At 51.2% G+C, this 13,429-nt stretch overlaps 1 protein-coding gene across 2 annotated transcripts; it reads right to left on the bottom strand.

Annotated features, from left to right (window-relative positions):
- Positions 1-563: 563 nt before the first annotated feature.
- Positions 564-13,409, bottom strand: KCTD10 (potassium channel tetramerization domain containing 10). 2 transcript variants are annotated; one of them, XM_074843728.1, is made up of 7 exons: positions 13,340-13,409; positions 11,575-11,788; positions 6,922-7,091; positions 6,078-6,167; positions 5,344-5,396; positions 4,425-4,620; positions 564-3,814 (listed from the first exon to the last, which is right to left on the bottom strand). In XM_074843728.1, exons 1-7 carry the CDS (start codon positions 13,340-13,342, stop codon positions 3,596-3,598), a joined length of 945 nt encoding a protein of 314 aa, XP_074699829.1. In that variant the 5' UTR covers positions 13,343-13,409; the 3' UTR covers positions 564-3,595. The 2 variants fall into 2 exon arrangements, with proteins under 2 accessions (XP_074699829.1, XP_074699830.1); XM_074843729.1 differs by having other exon boundaries at positions 6,078-6,164.
- Positions 13,410-13,429: the final 20 nt, after the last annotated feature.

Raw genomic sequence — 13,429 nt, 5'->3', positions numbered from 1 at the left:
AACACCTTTTCTCTCAGGCAGACTGGCAAAGCTTGTCCTTTGGCCAAGAGAGGGATGGTTAAATGTAGCAGTAGGGCTGGGGCTGGTGTTTTTGTGACACTGCTCCTGTGGAAATCACAGAAAGCTGCTTGCTTGTTGATTCTGACATGGGGAAAGCAGCAGCTCCGCACGGTGCAGTGGAAGCAAAACCATAAACGAGGGAAGGGCTGGCTTGGTGCAGTCCTGGGTGGAAGAAACCGCTCTCCTGCTGCTGAAAAACCTTCACCTCCAGCCCCTGAGAGGGGGGGGAAGATGGGAACTGGTTGCTGCCTCCTCCCTGGGAGCTGCAGCTGCACAGCCCCTCACAGTGAGGCAGACCTGGGTAGCTCCAGCTTGCTTGGGTTAGGCTGAAACTAGAGTCTTGACTTGCTGCCCTGAAATCTGGGGCTCTGCAGGGCCCTGAGAGCCAGAGAGCTGGAGGTAAAATTAAGGCTGATGTCTGGTATTTCTTCCTGAAAGTTCCTTCCAGCTCTATGGACCCTGAGGACCGCATGTTTCAAACGAGTAATAAAGTGACTCACATGTAAATATGAAATATCTTCTAATTTATTGTGTTATATTTAAAAAAAAAAAGTAGTACACATTGCAAACAACCATACACAGAAATCCAGCTTAAGCTTTTTTTTGTGCATAAGTACAAAGTGGGAGGGAATGATTGTACAGAACAGAGGAATTTGCTGCTACTGCCTTAAGCCTGAAAGGTTCTGCCCCCCCTTTTCTGGAGCTTGGAGCCTTCCCCAGGGCTGGTGGGGGGATCCACATCCCCCCCATGTAAATACAGGCGCAGCTGCTCTGGGGCTACAGCTCCATGGACAAAGGGGGGGGAAGGCCCCGACCACGAGCTTGTGGCTGCTCCTGGGCAGCCCAAACCGTGCTACACGCTGCAGATTTTAGTCCAGCTTCTCTGTGTGGTGCTGATGGACCAAATCCTTCTGCAAGTGAGAGCTTGGTCAGCTCTATCAGTGTCAGTTGTGGGGTGCTGGAGAGTCAAAGCAGCCCCATCTGTGCCCCCCGTTACCAGGCAGCAGGTCCAGAGCACCCCCGGAGCTGCCCCGGACCCGGCCCCGCTCCCCACCTTCGCCTGAACACGGGAGAGGTAAAACCAGTTCCCAGAGCTGCGCGTGTTTGTGCAAGGGCCTTGCCAAAGCCTCTCCACAGCCCAAGGCGCCAGGAAAGGACGTTGGACCGGGACAGCAGCACGTCTTTCCTACGCAACGCCAGCACGGCCAGGGTTAAGCCAGGTGTGTAAGGGCAGAGTCTGCCCCTAAACGCAGGAACAAAACTGAAACCTACTCCAACCCTCCCGCGGCGCCCTACTAAACCAATAGCTCTATAAACCGCTGTACAAAGATTAAAAACAACCATTCACTGTTTTTTAAGACCTTAAATTTGCAAAACCTGAAAGAGGAAAGTCGGAAGCCAGTTAAGAGTCTATTTACAGAGAAGTTAATCCCAGCACTGCACTGTCAGGGGCTTCGTGCTGCTGTCACCACCCCTCCCCTCACCTGGCTGACGCAGGGGCTGGACCCAGTGCAGAGCCCAGACCCCTCCGAGGGCTCAGAACGCCATAACCAGCCCCAAAACGTGCCTGTAAAGGTCAAAGTCCAGAGGGCTGGAGCCAGGCGGAGGCTCTTCCTGCTGCTCCCCGGTTAAGGACGGTGAGGGAGAGGCTCTGGGTCCTTCACCACAGCAACCTGCACTCTGGACTTCACAAACCCGAAGCGTGTTGCGAGCGCCTGTAAAGGCAGCTTAATCTACAAGCCTGTAACTGTCAGGACGTCGCTGAAGCTGCTGAACTACAGGATAAGGGTTCACTGTTGAGCTCTTAGTAGCTGAAGGAGTAGAGGAGACGGGTACCACCACCCCATCTGCCACAGACAGCAGCTGCCTGTAACTCAAAAAAGTCTTTGGTTACTAGAAAGATGACCTCAGCCTAACTCTGAAATCTTTACAGCTTTACTTGATGATCCAAAATTGTACCACTGAGCACTTTTATTTTAGCATCTACAGACAAGCTAAACATAGTCTGGGGTGTAACTGCTGCGTGAAATAGAAGCGTTGGAGTAACGGAGCTGGTGATGCTGGCAACACCTTTGGTTTTTAAACTGTTAACGTGAACAGCCCTGAGGCAGGAGTAGGAATCCTCACAGCAGGAAGTTGGGCAAAAGCAAACACCCACCTCGCTGAGGAACAGGCACATGGAGCTGCTGCCTGGCCCTAAGGCCGGCACTAGAGAGTCCAGATGAAGGGCCAAAAAAAGCTCTAGAATAGGCCACAGTCCTCTGGGGCCTGCCAAGGTGCCGGCCCGAGCGCAAGTTTAAGATTTCCTCCATGGGGTTTCTCTCCCTGTCAGGGTTTGTTACATGAACCGTTACAGCCGGGGCTCTGCTCGTTGGCCTTTAGCACTCAGTGTTACCACCGAGGAACACACAATCTCCCACTGTAACTGTTACTTGACTCCACAATAGGCAACAAGAGACAAGGAGGTAGATAAAATATTCATAATAGAAAAGTACGCGTAGAAAACTAGACCACGGAGCTCTCCTCTACACAACACTTTAGCTCTGCCCTTCACACACAGCTGCCATTTCTGAAAAGACTTGGAATACGCTCAGGATGAAGCTGAACAAGGACTAACTGCTGCTGGGCCCCCGTCTACTCCTCCTCCCCATGGTACCCGCCCTGCCCTCGCTCAGAGCCAGACAATGCTCCCGTATCAGTTACGGAACTGACCCGGGGCCGCGGGGGGTGTTGGAACCGGCAGTGAGTAGCGCTTTACCTGTAGTAGAGAGCGCGCAGCTTACTGACCCGATGGAAATAAACTCCCCAGCTGAGACCCAGAGTCGGGCAGAAGCACAAAACGGTACCAACACCACCCTAAGGAACAGCGATCACATACAATTTGCTCCCAACGCTGCTTTTGGAGGAATTTTAACATCCTCCAGCCTCGAGCTGCACAGGGTGGGTCTCCACCGTCCAGGGCTATAGAAGCTCCACTACACCCCTCGAGGAGCCGTAGGGAGCCACAACCAGACAAGGCCAAGCAGCTCCAGGGCTCCCTCTGCCCCCCAGCCTGCAGGAATCGAGTCAAGACATGTCATTTGTCCTTCGGGGAGTCACTCCCGAGCTACCAGCCCCCTCGCCCCCACGCCCAGGAGGAGACAGGGCCCGTGAGTGCCCGGAGGGCAGGGCTACGGCTGACTGACCTTTTGTTTTTGTTTTGTTTTTAAAGTGCAGAATAATTACTAAAGCCAAAGGAAGCCAGCCCTCTTCCTCTCTAGCCACAAAATAGCAAAGACGAGTGCTAAAAATTCAGGGCATTTCTCCCGATGGAGGAGGTCCTTACAGTATCTATCGCATGCCCAGCAACCTTATTTATTCTTGTCCTAGAACTACTGCATTTAAATACCCCAAATAATCTAGTTTGCTACAAAACGTAATTTACAGACTTTGCTGAACAGAAGTTAAACCGCCTGGTCCTCCGCCGCAGGGGATCGATCAGAGGCAGGGCAGCCCCCTCCAGGCAGAGCTGCGCAGTCTGGGGCTGTCACTGGGCTCACTGGTGCAGGTGGGCCCTGTCATCCGGCCGTTTGATGTGAATCCTTCGCACGCGCTCAATGCGCTCTCGCTCCTCATCTTCCTCCAAGTGATGGGAGCGACCAGCTGCCCCTCCCGTGGCTTCCAAGAGCGCGTTGTCGGGGCCCCTCCCATCCTGGGACTCGTAGAGCAGAATGTTCAGTGTCTCCTCATAAATGCGGGCCTCTGGGAACTCCACCTGCCCCCCGGGAAAGAGAAGGTCACTCTCACCTACTGCCAGTCACCGCAGGCACTGGGTTACCTCATTTTTAATTCCTGATATCTTTCTGGTTTTAAAATTTCTGAATTGCACTCTAGCCACAGAAATCCTTCCCAGCACAATCATTTCAATTCTGTTATTTGCTCTCAGCTTTTGAGACTCAGCAACCAGGGTGGGTTGGTTCTTTTTTTTCAGAACTGGCCAGCCCACGGGGCAGCTTCAGACAGATTTCTCCTGGGAAAGGTAAGAAGGCCTGGGGAAGGGATGCCACTGCTCACCAGGATCTGTCTGTACACAGGGGCACAAACCAAACTTGGTTAAATGTGCATTTGTCTGAAGATAAAGAACTGGACTGGACTTGCAATATGGAATATCCCAACTGCCCTGCCAGAGGCACCACGGCCGAGCCGTCCCCACCCTGACAGACCCCAGGATGAGCTCCACTGCGCTGCTCCCCCTCTGAAGGCCGTTGATTACGGCTAAAGAGAAGCTAAACAATGAGAGGAGTGTTCAAAGTGGAGCAGATGTCAGGGTGCCAGCCCGAGAGCAGCCGGGCCCGTTGCTGGAAGCACTGCGGGTTTACTCGTACCTTTGTCTGTTTTTTCTCAGTAGCATAAACAATGGAAGTGCAGCAGACTTCGGCAATCTTCCGCCCCTGCCCGTAAAAAGACCAGCAGCAGATCTCATCTCCAATCACATCTTTTATAAAGAGCACTCTCCCGTTAAACCGCAAGGACAGCTTATCGAACAGCTCGATGTTCTTCAGCATGTTGTCGTCGGAGTTGCTGCGGGGGGCGAAGGCAGGCAGCGGTCAGGCTGGGGGAATTAAGACGGCGCACAGGACAGAAGGGGGGGTCGGGCAGGAGCAGTGACCAGCCCACACGCCCGTTTCCTGACTTACTGCGTCTTTACCAAGCCGGTATCCAGGACTGCAGTGGGTAACTCATTTGACTAGTACAAGCAGGAAAACCTGCTGCTGAGGAAGCAGTAATACGACATCAACAGTACGGGGAATAACACTGTCCAAGGCCATTTTGTTTGTGTACAAAATTCTATCACCCAAATAAAACTATTCCTAAGCTCAAGCTCAGCACCAGCTGGATGGGAACAGCATTATGTCATGAAACACCTACAGACATAAGGAAAGGGGGACAAGGTCCCAGACTTGATGATTTTACCACTTATTCAGAACACCGCACCACGGAAGGCTTCCGGTATTCAACTAACGTGCTGCAGCCCCCAGGGAAGGCAGGCCAGCAGCTGGGCAGGAGCCTCTGCCAGCTGCACCTCAGCGTTAGAGGAACTCCTCTGGCACAGAAACAGCCCACGCTTAGCCTGCCATCGATGACAGCAGGCTCCCTTTGGACTCAGGTTTGAAATTAATTGGGAAAAAACTGAGTGCACGCCAGCACCAATCTGTCATTGGTTCTGAGTGAAGAAAAAGCAAATGCTTATCATGGATTTTAGTCTACGAAAACCTTCAAAGAAGTCCAGCTGAAGTCATTTACCTGGTGTAGGAATATTTGTTGTTGCTTCTGTTATATAGCAACTTCACTGCTGGCTGTAAAACACAAACCACAGATCAGTGACAGGAAGAGCAGTAAGAGCTGGAACCCCAGCTCAGCGCAAGACCCCTCAGCAGAGAAGCTGCGATCCGACACGACGCCATCGGGCCCAAGCCCAGGGGGATTTTGTTGTTGTTGCTACAAAACTGTCACGCACAGGTTGGCAGTGGGGCTGCAATCCCTTCCGACCCCTTCTGTGACTCGACCACCCTCTATCCTCACCCGCCCTCTGCCTTTTTGCCAAGGTTAATTGTTGTCACCAGCATCCTCCCCTCTCCCTGCCACTGCAAGCAGGCTTCCAGAAACAGGAGTCACTGATTCACCTTGGCTAAAGAAAGCACCTGTCATTAATAACCAGAGCAGACAAATAAACAGAAGATCTAATAGCCCTGAGGATCTGCTCGATCAGCCTGCCGCTGCCTACGTGCTGTTTTAATACCGTGAGTGGAGAAATACATGGCCAGGCCCAGCCTGAGCAACATTTGGCTTTGAATTCAGAAGAAAGGTTTAGTCTGCTGTAGGTTTTCAGGGCTTTGCAGCTCAACAGTTGAAGCGCGTGTATTTAGCGTAAGCCTGTTGTTGAAAACTAAAGACCATTTTCTACAGAATACCTGGGCCAAGGTCCCAGGCAAGCCCAGGGCCAGCACCCTCCCACCCCACAGCCCGACCTCTCTCACCTTGTTAGAAGTGGCTATAAGTTTTTGCTCCTCTTTGGAAGACGTGATGACTGGTACCTTGCAGAACGGTTCATACGCATCTTTGTTCTGCTGAAACAAGAATCAAAGAGCAGCGGAATGTAAATAGGCCTTAGGGCACCCTCGTACTGACCGGGCAGGGCCTGCACATTCCGTGCTGAAGAGCTCAGCGTGCCGTCGGTCCCCGCACCGCACCGAGCGGACGCTTCTGGTCCATGCTCATTTCTGCTCTCTACCACTCTGCAAACACAGGGACTCGATGGCACGGGCCAATTTAAACAGCAGGATCTGGAATATGGCTTCACTCAACGAGGGCACCAGTAACGGTGGCTTCAAACCTAAGGTGAGCACCTCGGAGGAAAACAAAGACTCGCAGCAGCCTGTGGCTACAAGACGCTGCTCTGGTCTGGCCCAAGGACCTGCCCCATTCTGGCTGATGCTGGAACAATTGACTTTTGTCACAGAGCTTGCGCTGATGACGGATCATTTCACCACGCGAGATCCTGACAGCAGTGGAGGATGCTGCAGAGGAGCCAGGCTCCTGCTCCTTGCACACTCCCAGGAGTCAGCAGAGGAAAATGAGCAACTGCTTACACACTATGTTGAGAACAACTCGGTATGTTTTTCTGGATGTGACCAGGTTCCAGCAGATCAGTGACATGAAACATTTCCATTTCATCCCAGCCTCAAAAAACGCACCAAGTGGAGAAGACCAGCAGAAAATCTTGTTCTGCCCAGATGCTCCTTCCCACCCAGAGCAGCCTCCTCTTCTTGACCCTTTGCTGCAGCCAGAGTAACCCAACTCCTCCTTAGCTCTGCGACCTACCTGCAAGGCTGCCTGGCACTCGTCCACCAGCCCCTGGACCAGGTAGTACTTTGCTTCCGCCAACAACTCTTCTATCTCCCTGCGGCTCTCGGGGAGCGGCACAGCCCCGTCGCGCAGGTAGTTCAGTATTGTCCCAAAATGTTTTCCACAGCGGTCGATCAGGATCCAGCCTAGGGACAGAGAAGACCACAGTGCAGGAGCAGAGGCAAATGTGGCAAAAGGCCTTGCCACTGGCCTGGGACTGCTGTAACCGAGCAGGGTCCTGCCAAGAGAGGCTAACTCCAGCTCCTTGCCTGAGCTGGTGAGCAGAGGAGCAGAAAGCACAGAGAATTTACTGTCTCCTCCTGTGTTTCAAGCGCAGAGTATGTGGGAGTAAGGTAAAAAACTCACCTGCTCCTCATAGTTCCCCAGTTACAAATGACTAACTGAAACAGAGGAATGACTACTTCCCATTCTCAAACCAACCAGCCCTGTTCTCCCTCTACTCTCCAAGCCCTGACACATTATTATTATTTTCTTGCCTGCTGTCTTAGGGCCCTGTTACATATATGTGGGGTTGTTTCTTCCAGAAGCTTACTAAAACCAACCAGACTTGACCATGTAAAGGTTGTGGCACCCGAACGCAACACGGGGACCCGCTGTGACCCAGCAGATGCGCAAAAAGGCTGGCAGGGGAAAGGCAGCACGGACTTGGCAGCGTCACAGCAAATTGTTTCAGTCTCTATATTCCCAAACTGCATTAATTTGGTAGAACAAAGCGGTTATTAGCACAATGCCTCAAACTGCTGAAAGATGTGACACGGCGGCAGAATGTAACGCACGGCCCCTGCCCCGGAGCTCCCCAGCACCGCTCCGGACTGACACCGGTGTGAAGAAAAGAAAACAGAGCTACAGCCACGATGCTTTCCAGTTAGCTGGCGATCAAAGCATCTGCGCTTCACCTCTCGCTGCCCGTCTGTTGCCCGAATCAGGCTGGACCCTGAGAAACGTTCGGCAACGTCGAGGCTCGGGTTTCCATAAACGAACAGATGGCCACTCTTACGGGCTGCGGCTCAGGAATGCAGCGAGGAAACGCTTGTGGGGAAGGAGTCATATTTTGGACAAATAAGGAAAGTAGGTTAAAGCAGACCCTGTATGTTCTGCATGAATGGAATTACTAGTAAAGTCTGAACATTTGGTTTAATTTGGAAAGTGAACACAGCCCTTTCATGCTGTTGTGTGGAAAACTGAGACAGTCTCCAGCAGTTTACTACAGGCTTTCCATCTCCCTCGTTACCCTGCTGTCTACATAAAACACAACGTGCGCTCGCAGCTGTAATTTTACAGACTGTAATAACAAACTAGAAACCTGGAGGCAGGAGAAATCAAGTAACAAAAGCCTGATCCAGGCTAATGAATACAGTAAACCCATCCAACCAGGGCAGAAAAAGGCCCATTTGTCACTGTGGAGGTATATAAAGGAAAATCTCCCATTTTAGAGAGACGAGGGAGCCCAAGACAGCATAAGAAGGACACCCATATCCCACAAAAACAGCCGCTGATGGAGTTTACTAGAGTACACCAACATGTAGGGAGGGAAAGGGCAGGCTGAGAGCAGAACTGTGATCCCCAAACCTCTTTGTTATCACCTCCACTATGATTCCCTCTGTAGGCTGTAAAAATCTGCTGCAATTTGATGTTTACAGATGGCGAAACCGAATCAGAATTACTCATTTTCATGTGGAGGGGGGGGGATGAGTGAATATTTCGAGCAGCATTGCAAAATACAAGTGACTGCTAAAACAGCTTTCGAAAAACCTTCTGTTTTAACCAAACAGCCAAGTGTGGAGGCAAAGCGAGATGACTCACAGGAAAACGACCCTCCTGCCACTCTCACAGCTGTGCAGAGCCTAAGAAGTGGGTTTCAGCTATAGTCTTTTAAAGCTATTTTTTAATTGCAGTGTTACAAAAATGTCCTGTGATCCATTTACTGAGGTGGGAATACATAATCCATGAGCCGTAGGTACACACATTAGACTTTCAGGAAATTAATCTTTTGTTTTACAAGAAGTCTCAGGGACAGCATCCAAATGCTCAAACTAATCCAGACTGTGTTTTCTGACCAAGCCTTGACAGATGAAAGAGGAGCCTGACACCAAGACTGTCTGATGCTCAACAGTCTCACCAGCAGCTGAGCAAAAGCACACATCTCGATCAACTGGTTAACAGCAGTGGGAAGTGAGGGGGGGAAAAAAAAAAGAAAAAAATATCATACTGCAGAGAAGAAAATTGGAAACAGATGGATGCACCTGGAAAACTCACATCCTTCTATCTGCTCATTACCATAAAAATATAAATATCCAAATATGCCGATTTGCTACAGTTCGTGAACAGTTTCTAAGGGGAAAATAATCATCTGCCACCCACCGCCAGAGAACTCCAGCCCTTTCTCCTACGGCCCAGCTAGCAGCGTGCTGTAATTGTTGAGCTGTGAGAAAGAGCTGGGGAGGTGGTGCTGGGGTCAGAAGAATGCATCTAAACAAAGAGGACCCCACGTGACATTCCACAGACTGTTTAAAAACTTCACTCTTTCCAGTTTCTCCGCAAGTCTGGCTTCTTTTCCTAAGAAACATTTTGTTTTGTGCCAGATTTTGGGTGTGACCAATTAGCAGTATTTTGAAGAATTTCAGATAAAAAGAGTTTCCTTTAACAGCTATAATGCTATTGTCCCAGTTTCCAGCACCACGCCGGGCAAGGGGAGATAAAGCAAGAACTCCTGCAATGGGAGTGTCTCAGTTACAACCTACAGGAAGTATCAAATTCCTACTGAAACACAAACCAGCTAAATGGAACAATCCCACACAGACACTGTGGGATTCACAGCAAAATAAACTGGCGATTCTATGTCTCAAGCATGATATTTTAGCAGATTAAGCGCCAGTTACCCTCCTGTTAGCAGTAACGTTGGCAGCTGCTCTCCAGCAAAAAGTACCTGCACGGGCTCGGAGCCTGGGGAAGGCGAAGTGCCAGCCCCGGAGGAAGCACTCAGACCACACCAGGGTGGGCTTCCAAAATTAATTTGGAATTTCCCACCTGTTTCCAAACTGAAGGACTTGGGAAGTCTCGAATCACCCAATTCTGTGAAACACGGGAGGGAGGGATGGGAGGATACCACTGGAGCTGTCTGGAGTTTAGCTGCAAGGGGAGAGGTCTTCCATGAACTGGTTCACAGCCTTTCCACTGGAACACCCCTCCAGTCTTCCCAGTAAGGGCGCCGATTCCCATCTGACAGGTTTTCTTTTTCAATTTGACCCACAGGCTGGCTTTTTTATGCCACCTGCACAGACCCCAGAGACCCTTTAATCTGGAGCCCACAGCGCCAATGCTACTGCTTGGCAGGGCTGACCCTTGCAAAAGGCACGGTGTAACACCTCAAACAATGCAGCTTTTTTCCCCCCAGCTTGAATATAAGGACTCCTAGCTAAAACAGGAATAGTCAGATAATTAGGTTGTATTTTTTACAATTTTTTCCTTCAAATCCACTTACTCCTGTCTCAAGAAAGCTTATCCCAAAAGCCCTACTAAATCCCTCACTTGTTCCACATGACCTCTAAATGCAGACTGCTCTAAAGCACTCAAAACTCAGTCCAATTCATCTAACCTCATACTCCATTTTCTACGCTTTCAACAAGCTCAAACAAAAATTTCAAGTAATTAACTAGTCACAAGAAAGGTGTTTTGAACCCTCAGGCTCAGTGATGCAGTACCTATAGTTAAAGTCAAGGTATCCAAGTCCATAAACAGAGTTATGGGCAAAATGTCAGCGCATAAACAGAAAGCTGCGCTTCCAGTTAAACTCAGTGACACTCCCACAATATGAGAATGCTGATATAAAACTGTGCTACCAGTTGCAATTATCACAAACACATTTTAGCTATATTATTAAACATAAATGGTTTAAAGGATCTCATAAAATCAACATATCCAGTAAGGAAGTACAGTATTTGAGCTCTCAGAAAACTGTAGTTTGACATACTGCACATTCTTTCCTTCCGGACACATTTAACGTGGAGAGACCCACTTGCTAGCTCTCTCCTTTTTCTGTCAGTAATACTACGGCAAATTTTCTAAAAATGGTACAACCGGTTCTGTTTTAGTGAATCCAACACCAATACTCTCACAAGAGAACAGTTTCATTTCAAAAAAAAAAAAAATCAGCTTTTAGCTCATAAATCCCCTGCGACGTTCAGAGCGAATTTTATACTTCTATTTGAGGTAAGGAAACAAGATGAGGGAACTGCCTTCTGAGCTTCAAAGTAAATATGCAAGTCCTGACTCATAGTTTCTTAATCACCATCCCCACCATTTTCCATATGCTTAAGAGCGTTAGTATTTCAAAAGAAAAGGACAGCCTGGGCTATCTGGGTCTGACAGGAGCCTCGGGACCTCTTACTGTCTTTCTGTTGTTCAGACAACCATCCCAGGCACACGTGCCTTTTGTTCCACACCTTTTCTCACTTGTGTAAACTATGAGTTTTAACACTAATAAAATGTAGCAATATCTGGGCCTACGATTAGATGTTCCTCTCTGTGCCCTAATAAGTCTTCTCCACGCCCTTCCAAGTTATTTTCACTGAAGAGGAGGCGCGAGGGACGCGGGGAGCAGCCCCTTACCTTCGCTGTCTGTCAGGACTTCCATTCGGCCACTGAACATGGCCTTGAGCATGGTGTCCTGCTTGGTCAGGGTCTGCATGGTGGTGTAGTAGAGGGCACCGCCAATGTTCAGCTTGACATACTTGGAGCTCGGACTCGTCCCTTTGAAGGAGGTCGTGCGAGTCGCAGCCGCCGGCACTGCTGAGCTCACCACACTTTCTCCCGACATCTCTTCCTGCGAGCGAGGAGTTACCAGTTAGACCTGCAGTTCCGCTGCGTGACACCCAACTTCGTGTCACCATCAGTTATTTTATACAGAAATAGTCACAGATGTGCTGGGCATTATCGGCCTCGGCTACTCTCTGCCTCGTTATAAAGTTCTCAAATGTTTTAGGAGTTTTAACTTTGTCTTCTGACAGTGACGTAAATCAACCAGAGAACATAAATCAACTCAGCCAGGGAAGAACACTGTGAAAGCTGAGCAGCCCTTCACACTGCGAAAGCTGGTGCTTTCCCACAAAAAACTGCACTCATTTCTTTCACAACTTCTAAAGCTTAAGCTCTTACTTCATTGACACTCTGGTATGTAATTGGGCAATTCCCAATACACAGAGCTTGAGCAGCAGATTCCTGTGTGTTAAAACGCAGACTAGCCACAGATTCTCTTGAGGCTTTTTCTCCTCAAAGCATACGTGGCTCTACAGAGCACACACAAGCTTCTCGCTCCCTTCCCTGCCCTCCCACGTTTCTCAGCAATGTCCAACGTCCCCCACTACCTCTGCCCGCAGTCCCCAAAGTGGACGCCAGCCCACTAACGAGGTCACACGCTGTAACAGGAACACACTAGCTTAGCACCCTAAATGCCCCGAGAGCCGCTAATGATAAATCCTTAATCAAGCTGCGTCTCTGTGGTTAACTGCTTTGCCTCACAACGTGACAGGATGGGATGATTAACACCCCGCCATCTCAGGCAGACCCAGGTCCTACAACTTCCAGAGCACGCTGGCTGACTACTGTACTGAATGATTTTTGCTCCGCTGTCATGAAAAGCAGAACTATGGGATGGCAAATCTGACCGGAGCTGTAGTTTCACAAGGTGAGGAAGCAGGATGGGCAGAGGTGGCCGCAGGGGACCGTTCCCTCTGCCACGGAGCCTGCCCAGGGCGCTCTGGCGTGCAAAGGCACCACCAGCCCCACGCTCTGGGGCTGAACGTCCGCAGCGCTCGGCCGGGAGCCACCGCCGGGGTCCCTGAGCGGGATCCTGCGCTGCAGGCCGCAGCCCAGCACCCTGCAGGCCGCAGCCCAGCACCCTGTCGCCCACGAGGCACAGACCCCCAGGCCTGCCCTCCCCAAACCACGCCGACCTCTGGCCAAGGACCAGCCTAGGGGGGACGCCACCCTCCCCTCACGCATGAAAACCAGACCGCGGGCACTTTTGGGGGAGCCGGATCCCACCCAGGACCCCTGTACCTGCTCCTCGGGGGCTGGGCTATCCCCCACACCCCACAACCTCCCTCCTTTTTCCCAGCACCCCACCCCTGGCGATTAAAACCACCCAAACGCCGCACCGCCCCCACTCCCCGTGCACCCCACCCTGAGGGCCGGATCCCCAAATCCTGCCTCACCCCCAACACGCCCCCCCTCCACTTCCCAGGGGCTGGACCCCCACCCGCGCACCCCGACCGCAGCGGCCAGCCCCCCCCGACACACCACCCCCCCCCCCAGCACCCTGCAGACCCCCCACCCCGCGGCCCAGAGCCCCCCCGGCCCCCCCGCGCCGCCTCACCATGAACGGCGCAGCGCAGCCCCACGGACCGAGCGAGCGGGAGCGCCGGGGCGGGGGGAACTTCCGCCCTTCTGACGTCACTTCCGCCAC

This window comes from Strix aluco, chromosome 18 (genome assembly GCF_031877795.1).
Source record: "Strix aluco isolate bStrAlu1 chromosome 18, bStrAlu1.hap1, whole genome shotgun sequence".
Lineage (NCBI taxonomy): Eukaryota > Metazoa > Chordata > Aves > Strigiformes > Strigidae > Strix > Strix aluco.
The sequence above is the reverse complement of the archived record's forward strand: the minus strand, read 5'-3'. Positions and strand labels throughout refer to the sequence as shown.